Source organism: Amia ocellicauda, chromosome 2, assembly GCF_036373705.1.
Source record: "Amia ocellicauda isolate fAmiCal2 chromosome 2, fAmiCal2.hap1, whole genome shotgun sequence".
Taxonomy (NCBI): Eukaryota; Metazoa; Chordata; class Actinopteri; order Amiiformes; family Amiidae; genus Amia; species Amia ocellicauda.
Window position 1 is genome coordinate 62028058 of NC_089851.1, and position 13567 is coordinate 62041624.

The 13567-nt window shown below is 44.2% G+C and overlaps 1 protein-coding gene across 1 annotated transcript; it reads right to left on the minus strand.

Moving 5' to 3' along the window:
* Positions 1 to 5225: 5225 nt before the first annotated feature.
* Positions 5226 to 13244, minus strand: insig1 (insulin induced gene 1). Its single transcript, XM_066688194.1, has 6 exons — positions 13091 to 13244; positions 12480 to 12819; positions 11486 to 11610; positions 10892 to 11058; positions 10197 to 10296; positions 5226 to 7301 (listed from the first exon to the last, which is right to left on the minus strand). The coding sequence occupies exons 2-6, from the start codon at positions 12811 to 12813 to the stop codon at positions 7272 to 7274; spliced, it is 756 nt and encodes a 251-aa protein (XP_066544291.1). The 5' UTR covers positions 12814 to 12819; positions 13091 to 13244; the 3' UTR covers positions 5226 to 7271.
* Between the last annotated feature and the right edge of the window lie 323 nt (positions 13245 to 13567).

Consider the following 13567-nt stretch of genomic DNA (forward strand, 5'->3'; position numbering starts at 1 on the left):
TTATTGTTTCAAACCATTCTAAGGGTTTACAGATGGATTTGGAGAGAGTGGTGATTTGAGGAGTGGGTGTTTCCCACACATGAGTCGGTTGCCCACTGTTAGGAAATGGGTGTCTTTCTGAGGTCCTGCTGTCTTTCAGGCACAGTGGGCAAATACTGTGACTGGTCAATTCCCTCCACACTGGGTTGGCTTTTATTGTTTCCAGGTTATCACTGCAGGTGGAGAACCCAGGGGGAGGTTACACTTACATTGACAATGAGAACGGGACATGGAGTCCTTGAAAGATGGGACAGACTTGACAAGACTTGACAAGACTCAACCTTCTTCTTTGCTGGATGTTCTCAATGGTTTCCTTTCCAGGTCTTACAAAGGTTTCCATAGCATCCTTCTGGAAGGAGACCTTTGTCTGGTTCATGAGGCTTCCTACAGCACACACCAAACCCCAAACACAGCTCTTATATTTCAATCTGTCCCCACAAATACCCCACTGGTCTATTGTTATATTCCTATGTATATATATTTATTTACGCTCTCATTTAATTTTGTATTGTCCCCTCTGCGGTTATCCATGTCTGGAGACCCGTGCGTCTGCACTGTGGGGGATTTAGGAAAAACAAAATGCCTCAGAACCCACATTCCCCATTGAAGACAAGATGTCTGACTGCAGTGTGTAAATGACACTCCCTCCACGCTGTGATGTCCAAAGTTGTGTGTGTCAGGATGGCCTGCGGAAGAGATTCCCCGTCTTCCTGTTTGCGAATCTTGACCTCTGTGCTGTGCTGCGCTGGTCTGGAGGGGGACAGCAGGTCTCTCTTCTTTACCTCCCGACACCGCTCACAGCCCGAGAACGACACAAAGCAAATTAACGTTAACGTTTGCTGATGGAGAGCTGAGGATGAGGGAGGCTTGAAGGGGTGCAACTCAGGGAAACGACGGCAGGGAATTGTGTTGCAGTTGACAACAATGGAGGTGATCTCTAACGAGGCTAGACGTCTGTTCAGTTGGTGGTTTTCCTGGGTGTGGACATGGGTGTGTGTGTGTGTTACTTTGTGTTGATCTGTCTGAGGTTTGTAAGCGGCAGGCGGGAGGTGTAAGACAGATGCACGGTGCAGGAATCGCTTCCTCTGTTGTTGTGGATGCTGACAGCATGGATCCCACCAGCGCGATGATGTCAGCGGTGGGGATTCTGGACAACTGATTGGTGGTGCTGAGAGAGAGAGAGATGGCATCACACTGTGCCGGGCGGTGGAGGAGTGTGTCTGTACAGCTGGGATGCTGTGCCAAAGACACCTTCTGCCACGAGCTGCAGACTCCTGAGGATGTGCCACGGAGAAGCATGCTGAAAAAATCAAGATACGCTAGTGGAGACACAGAGGACTCGTCCTTACGATGGACGTGTCTTCATCAAAGTAGTGTTTTTAAGTATAAACATGTTTTATGTTTTTTAAATCAGGGACACACAGCTCTGATGATGCATTTCTTTATCTTCACCTATGATCCAGAACTTAAAAGTCTATCGTGATTCCATCTCCCATAAAAATATATACTTGAGCTTAACATATATATATATATATATATATTCAATTTCATGTATGTATTAGTCTTTCTGTTCTTCTGCGAATAGCATTAATTCTGTAACTCTAACCTGCAGATAAGACTGAGTAATTAATGCTAATGGAAATTAAAATAATTTGACCTTGACCTCCCGTGAGCAAGATTTAAAGGTCATAGCTGGTTGACTTTAATACCTATTTCACACTCTCCTAACATGCGTTCATCATCCAGAAATAGCTCCTGTCGTAAGAAATGACATGGCTGGAACACAGGGGAGAACGCCCTAATTATAATACGAATGCTGCCTTTTTTCTTTTTTTTTCTTTAATATGCACCCAGTGTTTTAATCATAATGTAAGTACCATCTGAACTCAAGAGACATTTTAAGAGGTATAGATTCAAATGCACACAACTTTTGCCATGATTGACTGCCGTGGGAATTGGAAGTTGTTGATTAGCGATTGCCATTGAATAATTATTTGATAGGAGGGTTTTGGGACACTGAAGGCAATTGTGCTTGGTAGCCTTATGAAGTTCCCTCTTAGAAATATTTGTATACTGTGTCTGCATCCTTAAAGACATTGAATTTCAGGTCTAGGTCTGGATTCCTACATGTTTTATAGGCACCTTTCAGTTATCTACTGATTAACCTGGAATAAATGGGTGATTTGACTATTTAACCAAACAGTGTCTTCAAGTGTTTAAGACCTGAGGCAGAAAGAAAAGCCCAAAACCCCTGGGGCCCAAGAACTGGTCTCAATGTGTGAAAAGACAATTTCTGCTGACACACATTTGTGGTTGTTGCTGTTGTCATATAGTCATGGACATTTGCAAATAATTTTCTGTTCCTCTCTGGATATCCTCGCTGTCTATTGTCCACTGTGAGAAGTGACCCGGTTTGGGAGAGGAGGGTGGCAGTAAAGTGTGGCGCCAGCAGGGGGTACTGTCTGTCACCACATCTCCCTCTGAAAGCTGCTTTTGAGACAGACAGACGTCCCGACAAACTGAGCGGATAAATATCGCCCCCTGGTGGCACATTGTGTAGTCATGACAAGCTGTGTAGTTCAGGGTTGGTTGACGGATTGTTATAGTTCCTCCCTTTTCCCAACAATGAAGAGAAGTGTGTATAAACGCTTTGTATATATATCTCTCTTGAAAGGTGTGAAGAGATACAGACACACACACATTTTGTGAACCTCTCTGCCATGCCATCCTCAATATAGTTTTTATATTTACATTTCCAACATAATTGTATAAATAAAGCTGCTTTTGAAAATGACTTTCCTGTCTGTAGCTCACCCGTCACTTATAGCAGAGTTCCTGTGACCTTGTGCCTTGGTTTGTATTTTTACCTTTTACCCCCCATTTTGTATTCTAATATCCGATGCTCTGGCCTGACTGTGCAATTCCCCTGCCCTCGCAACCCTGACGTCGAATGCAGCTCTCAATCTGTATAGGAGCAACTGCACACTTTTATTGTGTATCACCATTTCAGAGAAAGACAGCTGTCTCGTAGCATTGTGTTGTCTGTCCTGCAGAGGCTCCCACAGCGCCGATTCTCCTCTTGGCCATCTCTCCTGCCTCCTGCCGAGTGAGAGGCGAGCCTGGGCCCAGACCTCACAGTGGACTCTCAGATGTTCACAGTGAATGAAGGTTATTACATCGAATGGCAAGTGTTTGCACTCTCTCTCACACACACACACACACCACTCTTAACTGCTTCAGATTAAGGAAGAGTTATTGCAATATTGTGCTATATCATGAATAAGTCCTGCCTGTGCTACTCAAGCACGAATCAAATATTAGAACAGTTCAACAGGCAGTTTGTGTGCCTGATGAATTGTGCGGTTTAAATATCTGGACGTCTCGTGACTCACTGACGAGTCGCCCATCGGAAGCTGTGGCTCTTCCTGTCGGCTGTGCCTCCTGACTGGCACTTACAGGGTTAAACCAGCTCCTACGCAAGTCAGGGATTCTCCGTTTTCTATTAAAGAGGGAAAGGAAATACTGGTGACTTGTGATGGGTATTTCCGGTACCTCGTCCTTTAATGAGACTGTATGGAAATTAACACGTTTAGTTTTTGAAGAGCCGAGCCAATTACCCTGTTTATCTGACCAGACGAAGTTGTGAATAAAGCAATTTGCGTCCGGGCCTGTGCATTAGTGCCTGTGGGGAGCAGTGCTCTTCTATAAAGTGCTGGCTGAGCGTGGCCGTGGAAATTGGCCTGGCTCCCAGAAATCTCAGTGCAAAAGGTTAACTGTCAATCCCCTGCTAGGTATAAATAGGAAGCTGCTTTCCAGAAGGCCGTGGACGGCCGGGGAGAGGAGGCGGCGGCTCACATGGCGAGGCCGGTGACAGGACGGGCCTCATCTCAGTCAGAGGCGGCAAAACGCATCCGAGAGGAAAGACAGGCCGGATCACACTGCCCTTCACTCAGTGTTGAAACTGCAGTGAGGTTCACACATGCGCTGTAGAGTTAACGTGTACATCGTCAGATTAGACCATCCTGCTGTACAGAGGAATCACTGTGCAGGCTTTTAGCGAGCATCTGACATGGAGCTGATGCATTTCACATCGTATGGAGGTAAAGGAATACAAATAATAAGAAAACAATGGATATAAACAAACCCTACAATGTCACAATAACACCAAGTTCAGAATGCTGTCGTTTCACTATGAATATAGTGGCAGGTGCTTGAATTACCGACGTTAAACTACTTTTTCTATAATATAGGAAATATATACGGCGCTCCATTGTCACGTGCCATATGCGTTTTGTCGAAATCCACACACAGTCCTCTATTCTGAGTGACTTGATTAATTTAAGTCCTCTTGTTCTCTAACTTAGTGTTCTCTCACTACAGTTGACAGATCTGTTTGAACTATGTCACACCTGCTTAACCTATATATAGGTAACACAGGGACAGAACGCGTGGAATAACATGCTAAAACTGATATATTTATAGCATTAAACCAGTTAACCTGCACTCTCGAAAAGGGTTGTCAAAGTCATCAAACCAAGCTGACAATGCTATTCTGAATTCAATTCCAGATCCTTAAAGGAATCTGTTAAAGTAGGTTGTATCCAGGTTTTCTTATTTATGTTTTGCACAATCATGTTTTGTGAACCTTGGGCTTTCATTATGGCCAATTACTCAATTCATGTTTTTTTGTTGTTTGCATGTAGACAGGAAGCTATATCAACTGGTGCCACACCAAAATACTTCCCTTTGCTCACTTCCTCACCATCAGGGTTTCACAAGCTACATTTGCTAGTCAAGTAACCTGACCAGGAGAAGGACAATTGAAAACAAATCAATTTAATTATCCGGTTAAAAATTTCTAAGGTAGAATTTTCTATACACACAATAATAAAGGTTATAGTATGATATATTAGCACTCCTATAGTGGCCTTTTTGTGGCAAAACAGAATTGTTCCTCAACTGTAATCAAAACGAGTGCAAGAACAGTATTATTACTACAGTACCACCAAACTGGCTGCTGGTACCGGAGACCTGAGCAAAAGCAGGAGAATCAGATTTGTGTTTAATATGCATGTAGCTTGATAATGGGCACTAAGATTGAGTCAAAAATATAATGAGTTCTTAAAAAGGAAATTCTCCTCTTAAGTCTTATCAGTCAGAGACAATGAAGGAGGTTTAAGAGTCAATTCTGTGTTTGAGTCCTTATACTTTATTTCTCTTATCAAGATAGCATAAATGATACACAATATTAAGCACATCCTAACTCATTAAAAGTAAGCGCTTTCTTTTTTTTCCTTTTTATCTTACTTTTTTTGGCCACCCTGAGTTGGAACAGGGATAATGGATTCAAGTTGTGCCAGATATAGCAGCACATTTTGAGACGTGGATTTATGGCTAGGAACTTTTTTTTTTATACTGTCATTAAAAATGATAATTTTGCTTTGAACATTTCTCAAAATACAAAATGGCACCCAACCTTGAAATCTTTCACTTAAATGCAAATACTGAACAGCAGAATGAGTCACAATTTCAGTTCTCGAACAGTGAAAATGGTCATTGGTATATTCAGAAAACAATCAGTTCAGAACAGAGCGACAGGATTATATATATATATATATATATATATATATATATATAAATAAAGTAGAACTCAAAACAAAAACCTCTAGGAGAGAACTTCAAAGGTTATAAGACATACAAAAATATTTTTAAAAAGATGTTATTGCTGGGTTTATAAACATGCTTTAACTGTACTGGAGGATTCAGACAAATCATAATGTCGTAACAAATGACAGAAATAATAAATACACAGAAGAATACAAGGCTCAGGTATATAACAGATTGCACTTGAATCGCCTAGACCTCGCCATCCAGGTCTCACGTGGCAACGGGTTCTGATTCGATAGAGAAGCCATTTACATGTGCAAGCTCTACACAACATCATATTTACAAAGGATACAACTCGAACAGTGACAAAAGCACTCGATTCTATTTTACAAAGGCAATCACAGATTGCAAGTTCTCTCAGGCTCTGCAGAAACGTCCCGCTCAGGGCTGCTTGGCCTCGGCGATGGGGAGTCGAGATCAAAGTGTCCGTGCCGAGTTCAAATGCGTGTGTCCCGAGAGCTGCAAGGCATGTCACCTGGCCTTGTGCGTCGAGCTAAACACGCATTTTTAAAGCAATCTGTGGGATGGGGTCCACCAGTATGGATACATTATTACGATTTTTGTCCCGGGTCTGTGAATCATGACGAAAATTGTAATAATGTTTTCAAATTGGTGGACGCGGAATAAATGTTACAAGATCCACAGATAATAAAAGGCTTCCTTAACTTACAACACTGCTTACAGATTATTTCCAAGTTTTAATTTCAGGTTATACCGATTAATGATTTAAATGAAGATTAACAAAGGATTTCTTTACTTTTTCCCCAGGAACAACAACATAAAAAAGCCAAGTCTATAAAAAGCTGTCCTGCTTTAGTCTAATTTAGCACAAAAACCTTCTTCCTCAAATCATTTCCTTTGCTGGAAGCTGAAATGTACTATTTCTTAGTCATGCTTTAATAGAGTGATATATTGGGACTGGGGGGGTTGTCTTTCTAAAGCCCCAGCTATACAATACTTGCCCTCAATGGCAAATGTAGTCTGTAAGTATTAATAAGCTTCAGTATCTGGCGGTTGTCGATCTCCCCTTTCCAACATTTTTGCATAGCCTTGAAATGCTTCCCTTTCATTAACATTTTGTACTTGTGCAAAAGAAAAAAGAAAGAAAACTAACTTTGTAGCACCACCGGTTCTCTCCTTGTTGTCTAGACCAATCAATCAAGCTCGCCTTTCCAAAAAAGGTAGAATTTCAAACCAGCTTCTTGTCTTTTAAGAAAATGCAAAAGTCAAGGGCGACATGCCGGTCTGCTACAACAGCAAGACGGGCCGAACGAGTCCGAATGGGGGACCTCTTGGGATTTGAAAGTGTCCTTTGAAGGATTGGCGTGTTTGATGAACATCTGACGAACATCCGGTGACCTGGCCTCTACGGCGTCCCTGGGAGAAGAGGACCCGGTGCTCGACTAGAGTCTCCTGGAGATGCTTTGCTGCCGAAGTGTCCGAATCGGAGATCTGCAGATGTGAATTGTCCAAGTTCTCTTGTTCTCATTCACAGACACCAAGTCCTTCTTTCATTTAATAGAAAACAAAAAATAAAAACGTGCTTTTCGGAGGGTGGGGGTGGGTTAGTCGTTGTGGGGCTTCTCGGTGCCTCCCTGTGGGGGAAAAAGAAAAAAAATTACTTGTTAGCAAAATCAAAATGACCAGATGTTTTAGATTTCAGGAAGTGAATCTGTGCATCTGTGTCCCAATGACATGATCCATCTAAATGTACAAGAATGAAGCATCCAGTGGCGTATCTTTTTAGAAGCGAGTGTGTGGACTTCCTGTGGTTTAGGATCGTAAAGTTGGAAACCTAGCTATGTACAGTTTTCCAGCTGGAATTAGACAAATACAGAGCCTACTAAAGCTACCCAGGAGGTAGAAAGTGTATAGGAATGCATCACGCTATAGCATGGGGGTGTTTTAAAACATGGCAGCAACAAAATTCAGTATAGAAACCATCGCCTTTTCTATACCAAGGCCATATCAACACTGAAGATATCCCTGAAAAGGCTCAACCCTGGCCTCCATGATCTCTTACAGTCCCCAACCCGTGTATCTGCTCAACTGGCAGCAAGGAACTCAGACACTGGCTCATACAGATCGTTTTAAAGGCAGTGCAATCACTTCTAAACCACTCCTGGATTGCGTTTTAATTAATTTGTCCCCCACCAGGAATCACATTCTCCAGCCCTAGTATGTCAGGAGTATTAGATATGAACACTTCTGAGAATATTAATTGCATAAAGTTTGACAAATTGAAGGACTTGTAATGTACCCACCCAGCTCTTCAGCACACACCTCAGACTTAACTATATTAATAATTGCACCGGTCAGCTCACTGTACTAGGACGTATGGTTTTTCTTGTACGGATTGTATTATTGCACTTTGTGATGCTTTAAAATGTTTGTGTCGACTGTATGGGTGGACACTGGAGGGGTTTCACAGATTTTGGATGGGATTCCGATTCGTGCTGACTAGTTTAAAACTATGTTCACTGCAAAGCTCTTAACAGAGTTAGAGGAAATGAGGTGGGGACGTATATCCTGGCAACACAGCCACAGAGTTGGGTAAATTACACTTCACTGGTATCAGCATGACAACACAAATTCACTTCCACTTGCTCCTGGCCATTTTTCACATTTGTTTTGACCGATAGATTGAAAACCACAATGAACAAACATGAGGCTTGCTTAAAAATGGAGGAACAAAATCCTGCTAACCGTCAACACTATGCACTGCTCTTTCCAATCTACTGTACATATAGGAGGTAGTTTTCATTTGAATTACCACGATAGCGTGGCAGCCAAACAAAAAGCAAAACACTGAAGTCACACAATCCGTGATGTAAGCACTGTGAGAGCGGCCTTTGTTTTGGAGCGGTTGATTAAGTGCTTATACACTTGGCACTCGAGGGTGGCGAAGTGACAGGGCTGATGGGAAAACGTGAATATTCATTACTGGAGGACGCAGGCCAACTTGTGCTCTGGGTACTAAATCATTTAGCCAGATTAGAGAGCACTAAGCGAGGTCCACAACAGATCCAATTAATCTCAGATGGTCTTTTCACTAATCCTGCTAATGAAGTTTTGGAAGCCAGTTATGGGCGACTGCCAATTGTCCCCGTGCCCTTCAGTCCAGTACAAACAAGCACAGCAAACAGGCGCCTGGGACAACTGGCTCTAGAAACCCAAGTCCACTCAGCGACACAAAAAACAAAATGGTTGATTCGCTTTTGAACAACAACAACCACGTCAATGGGTCCAAACCACCCTCGATCAGAGTAAGTGAACTGAATTGAACCCTTCCCTACACACACACACAAACTGTTCCATTGGTTTGGACATGCAAATGAATGATTGTTCAAAAAGTGACAATACCAGTTCTCACATTTAATCTAACCTAGGTAAGGAATAGGTCACTGGTTGGGGTAAATATCCAGGAAACCGAACAATAGTCAGAAGTTATTATCATTATTATTAATTATGGGTGGTATTAGTTATAGTGGTCCGTTTGAAGTTTTCAGCATCTATCTTTGATCTTTTTATGTTGCTTGTCAAGTTTGTCTAGCCATTTCACTAAACTAAAACGCTTAAAAGGGCAGTTAATGACAAAACAAGGTAGGTTAATCAGAGTTCATCGACCACATTGACCACTCGGTCTCATGCCATTTAAACACGGATGTGTCTTAACGAGACTGAGATCTCGAAGGCAAGCAGCCACAAGGAAGATAAAAACAAAACGGACAGGCCTACTTTAGAGAATCTGAGTTGTGAACTGGATCTTCAGGGTTAACTTCTCAAACAGTGCTTTGCATTAGAGAGCAGACCTCTGAGGAGACCAGTCAAGTCACTTCCGCCCATATGCCAGCTTTAATAATACGCATTTGGCTTCACATTCTTTTCTTATGTATTGTTAGCACTTCTATCGTTTTACTACAACTGCTCCTACACCAACACCTCCCTTTAGCACACAACTGGGACTGAACTGTATTGTGTCTGCACCTGTTAGCTCATTGTACTTTGGTGTGTGCTTATTGTATTTTTTATGGATTGTGTTACGGACTACAAAAAGTGCTTTGAAATGTGTCGTGTCAACTGTGAGGTCCCCTAGATAAGAGCGTCTGCCAAGAAAAAAATAATAAAATCTGATTTTAGGACAGGGTGCCCAAGCCTGAACCAGTACAGCAATAACACATTAGGCTTTAGAGGTTACCCTTCGATCATTAATTTATACATACATGTGACTCAGATCAATTAAATAGGTTTTTGAGGGGTAAGTTGAGTCATATAGAGAACATGTGGCAGCAAAACCTAAATACCTTTTGTCTTAAATAACCAGGTTTCCCCTCAATGAACAGGCAATTGGCCGATCACCAGCACTATGTTCTCAGTCATTAGATGTTAATTTAGATTTAACTTCTCAGACGACGGGATCTGCAGCTCTGCAGGACTGGCTTTGGAAGCCACTGTGTGAGGATGTAACACAATCTGACTGAAGAACTCACCATTGCTAGCTGACGTCCAATATTCCCCACTGTGACGCCTCCCGAGAAAAATATACACGGCAGCCAGGAGCGAATATACAGGAAGTCTGGTGATGTATACCTGCAACAAAGTACAGCCCAAAAAATCAAATCAAGATTAAAAAAAAAAAAAACTTAGCACAACTATCTTAGCAGTCGTGACATAAACAGCTTCACTGCGAGACCCCCCCCAGAGGAGGCCGATTAAACTTTCATGATGGAGATCGAAATAACCACCCCCCCTCTCCATCTGAAACCTGGAGATCTGTGGGAGTGCCTCTCATTCTGGACCCCTCGCTGGAAACACTACAGGAGATTTCCGATTGCCAGGCGGACTGCATGGTAGGAGGACAGATAATTGGGCAAACACACAAGTTTGGGGCTCCCCAAAAAAGTAATTACATCCATTTATATTCTCTTAATGCAGCGGCTTTTGCTTTGATCATATTTGGCACAACTTGATGTCTCCAAACAGGCTGGTATTAACAATAGGCGAAAAAAGCTAGTAGTGTTTGTTTGCTAAAACACAAGATTGTATTAGTTTTTGTGAACATGTTTTATGCATATACTTTGATCTATTTCTGCACCTCCACCCTTTCAGTTAAAAACATAAGAAATTACAGCTCCATGCAAATAACACTGTTGGAAGTGTAGAAAACACACAGAGTTACACTTACTGATAAACTCCATTGTAAACCAGGAACTGTGTGATGAGAGTGGCCAGGAAAGCAATGGTTATTCCCAGGCCAAAGCCACTTCTTGACCGGTCAAAAGTCCACCACAGCCCCAGCGACAGAGCAGCCAGCGTGAGGGACAGCTGGACATTGTTGGCAAAGTCCAGTTTCTGTGAAAGAATAAGTTAAGGGCCATGTGTGCAGGACAGTGCTGGTTCTGGACAGAGACAGTGTCTCTGGTTTGGGTTTTATCCACACTGTCAACTGCCGTGATGTTTCCCATCACTGTCATGCCTTACAGGGCCAGAGCACATCGAACATTAGAGCAGCGATGCACAAACTCCTGGAGGGTCCAAACCCAGCAGGTCTGATTCATTGGCACTGGTCAGAACTGGCAGATCTTTCAATGGCCTTATTAAGCCAATAATGGATTTGAATCTGGTAGTGAAGAGAGAGAGACCAATTACAGTGCATGGAAACCTCAACTCTTACAACAACATTCCCCAATTGCGTTCTGTGGCTTTTTTGCTTGAAATAGTCATTGTGTGGCTGATGTGTTGATCATCTCAGCATGTGGTTGTGGTTTGACAAGGATACAGCACTGGCGTGGTTGATCCCCACGAACACGGCGATGCAGCGCATCACGCTGGCCCACTCCCGCTTGAACTTGTGCGGCTCGCCCAGGCGGCTGTCGATGCAGGGGTACAGCAGGCCGACCACCGCTGCGGACACAGGAAATGGTCACATTAATGAGCACATACAAACACAATGACCACCCTTAAAATGCCTCCATTTGTAATGCTTACTGGGCACTCAAACTACAAAACAGGAAGACAACCATAAACGTGTAATATTTTTCAGCAATATTTAATTCCCAGTGGCTTCTAAATCTGGACCACTGGATGTGGTCAAAACTGATCTCCTTTCATATCCCAGCTCGCAATATGAAAAATAAAATGTATTAAACAATTTTTACAATAGCAAAACTGTATATTTAAAACATGAATACAGTGTTGTTTTTATAGGATATATATAGTTAGTGTTCTGCGTCTGCGCAGTAAACGGCTGTTTTTGGGACCAGCCCGTTTGTTGATTCTGATTCACGCGCACATGACTTCCTTGTTTCTGTTTCCCGAGCGAGTGGCGTGTTCGACGCGACAGCCAATCAGCGCCCCGCTCGGCCGCTCACCAGTTATCCGAGCAGCCAATGAGCGACGCGCACCCTGAGTGACCCTAAATGCGCTCCGTTTCCACAGCGAGACCCTCCACTGACACGCGTTTACACCGACACTACAACACAGTTACACCGACACGCAGCCATAGCGCCGGCATGCCACACGGCCAACGCACTGGCAACTGAAGACAAAACCGTCTCTTAATACCAGCAGGCACTACAAACACACAATAATACTTAAAGTACAAATATGTGCAACGGTTGTTAAGTGCCCCGGCACTGCAGACGCACATCGAGCCCCTCCCGCGCTTCTTGGAGAATAAAAATAGCGATGAAGCCCCCCGTGCAATCGACTGCGTATTCTCAACAACGACACAAAGGGGCACGACGCGCCCCTGCACACAGCGCTGCACTGACCTGCCGCCGTCCCGCAGCACGGAGGCACCCACCACGCCGAGGAGAACAGGGTGGCGATCACCTCCTCCGGGAACAGGGTGACGTTGCGCTGGATCTGCAGCAGGTTGAGCACCAGCGCCAGGATGACGCCGACCGTGAAGAGGACGAGTCCCCGCCGGAGCAGGTTGGTGGCGTGGATGCTGTGCAGGGAGCCGTAGGCGCTGCTCAGGACGGAGGTGATGATGGTCATCATTTCCCCGGCTTTAGAGGCCCACACGGCAGCGCTGGACAGGGTCTTGTGTTTGACGCCGGTCGGACAGGAGCAGCTCCAGCAGTTTCCCTCTAGTCTGGGCATTTGGCACTGAGGGCAGGACGGGGAGATGCTCAACACACAGCACACCGCGAGTGACGTCACTGCGGCAGCGACACGTGTGCCCCAGTCACAACACCGGCTCAACACACAACTGTGTCCACTTTTATTTGCCATTGTCAAAACTAAACAATGATAATAGACACAAAACACGCATGGAAAGTAGAATGACACCTGCAGGACATTGAAGGCTTACACGTGTACAGCCTTGCATGCACACAACTGATATGTATGTATGTATCGAGGCACAATAAAAGCCTACCTCGAGCTCCCCAGGTTCTTCTGCACTTGTGCACGTCTGTGAGAGCGGCTCAGACTGGTCCCTTGCCTGCCGATGTGCTTCCTTTTCAATGCACTGGTGTGCAATCTCGTTGTGAAGTCACATCCTCATTAAAAAAGCCTGTTTCAGAGCGCGCGCCGCCCGCGTGCACACGGGCAGTCTGGTGAGTGGCGCGGGCCAATGGGCGCGCGGCGGGCGATATGACGTGTCGGCACGCCACCGCCCCCCCACGCCAGGCCCGGAGCAGACCCCCCCCGACATGCGCTGGAGTCGGTCTGCGCAATCAGCTGATCCAGGAAAACACCATGTGTTTGACTTTCCACGCCCGCGGCAAACCTCTCACTGATTAAGACTTGGGATGACCATAATAATATGGTATGATGTTGACGTTTATTTGTGCATACGAGGCTGCTTTTGTGGATGCATGCATTTTCAGTGTATCATGCATGCGCTGCTTTT

Coding starts and splice junctions, on each gene's coding strand:
- insig1 (XM_066688194.1), bottom strand. CDS start 12,813: ATGCCCAGACTAGAGGGAAACTGCTGGAGCTGCTCCTGTCCGACCGGC. Junction 11,611..12,479: donor GTGCTGCGGGACGGCGGCAG/GTCAGTGCAGCG, acceptor CTGTGTCCGCAG/CGGTGGTCGGCCTGCTGTAC. Junction 7,302..10,196: donor TTGGACGTCAGCTAGCAATG/GTGAGTTCTTCA, acceptor TTTCCCCCACAG/GGAGGCACCGAGAAGCCCCA.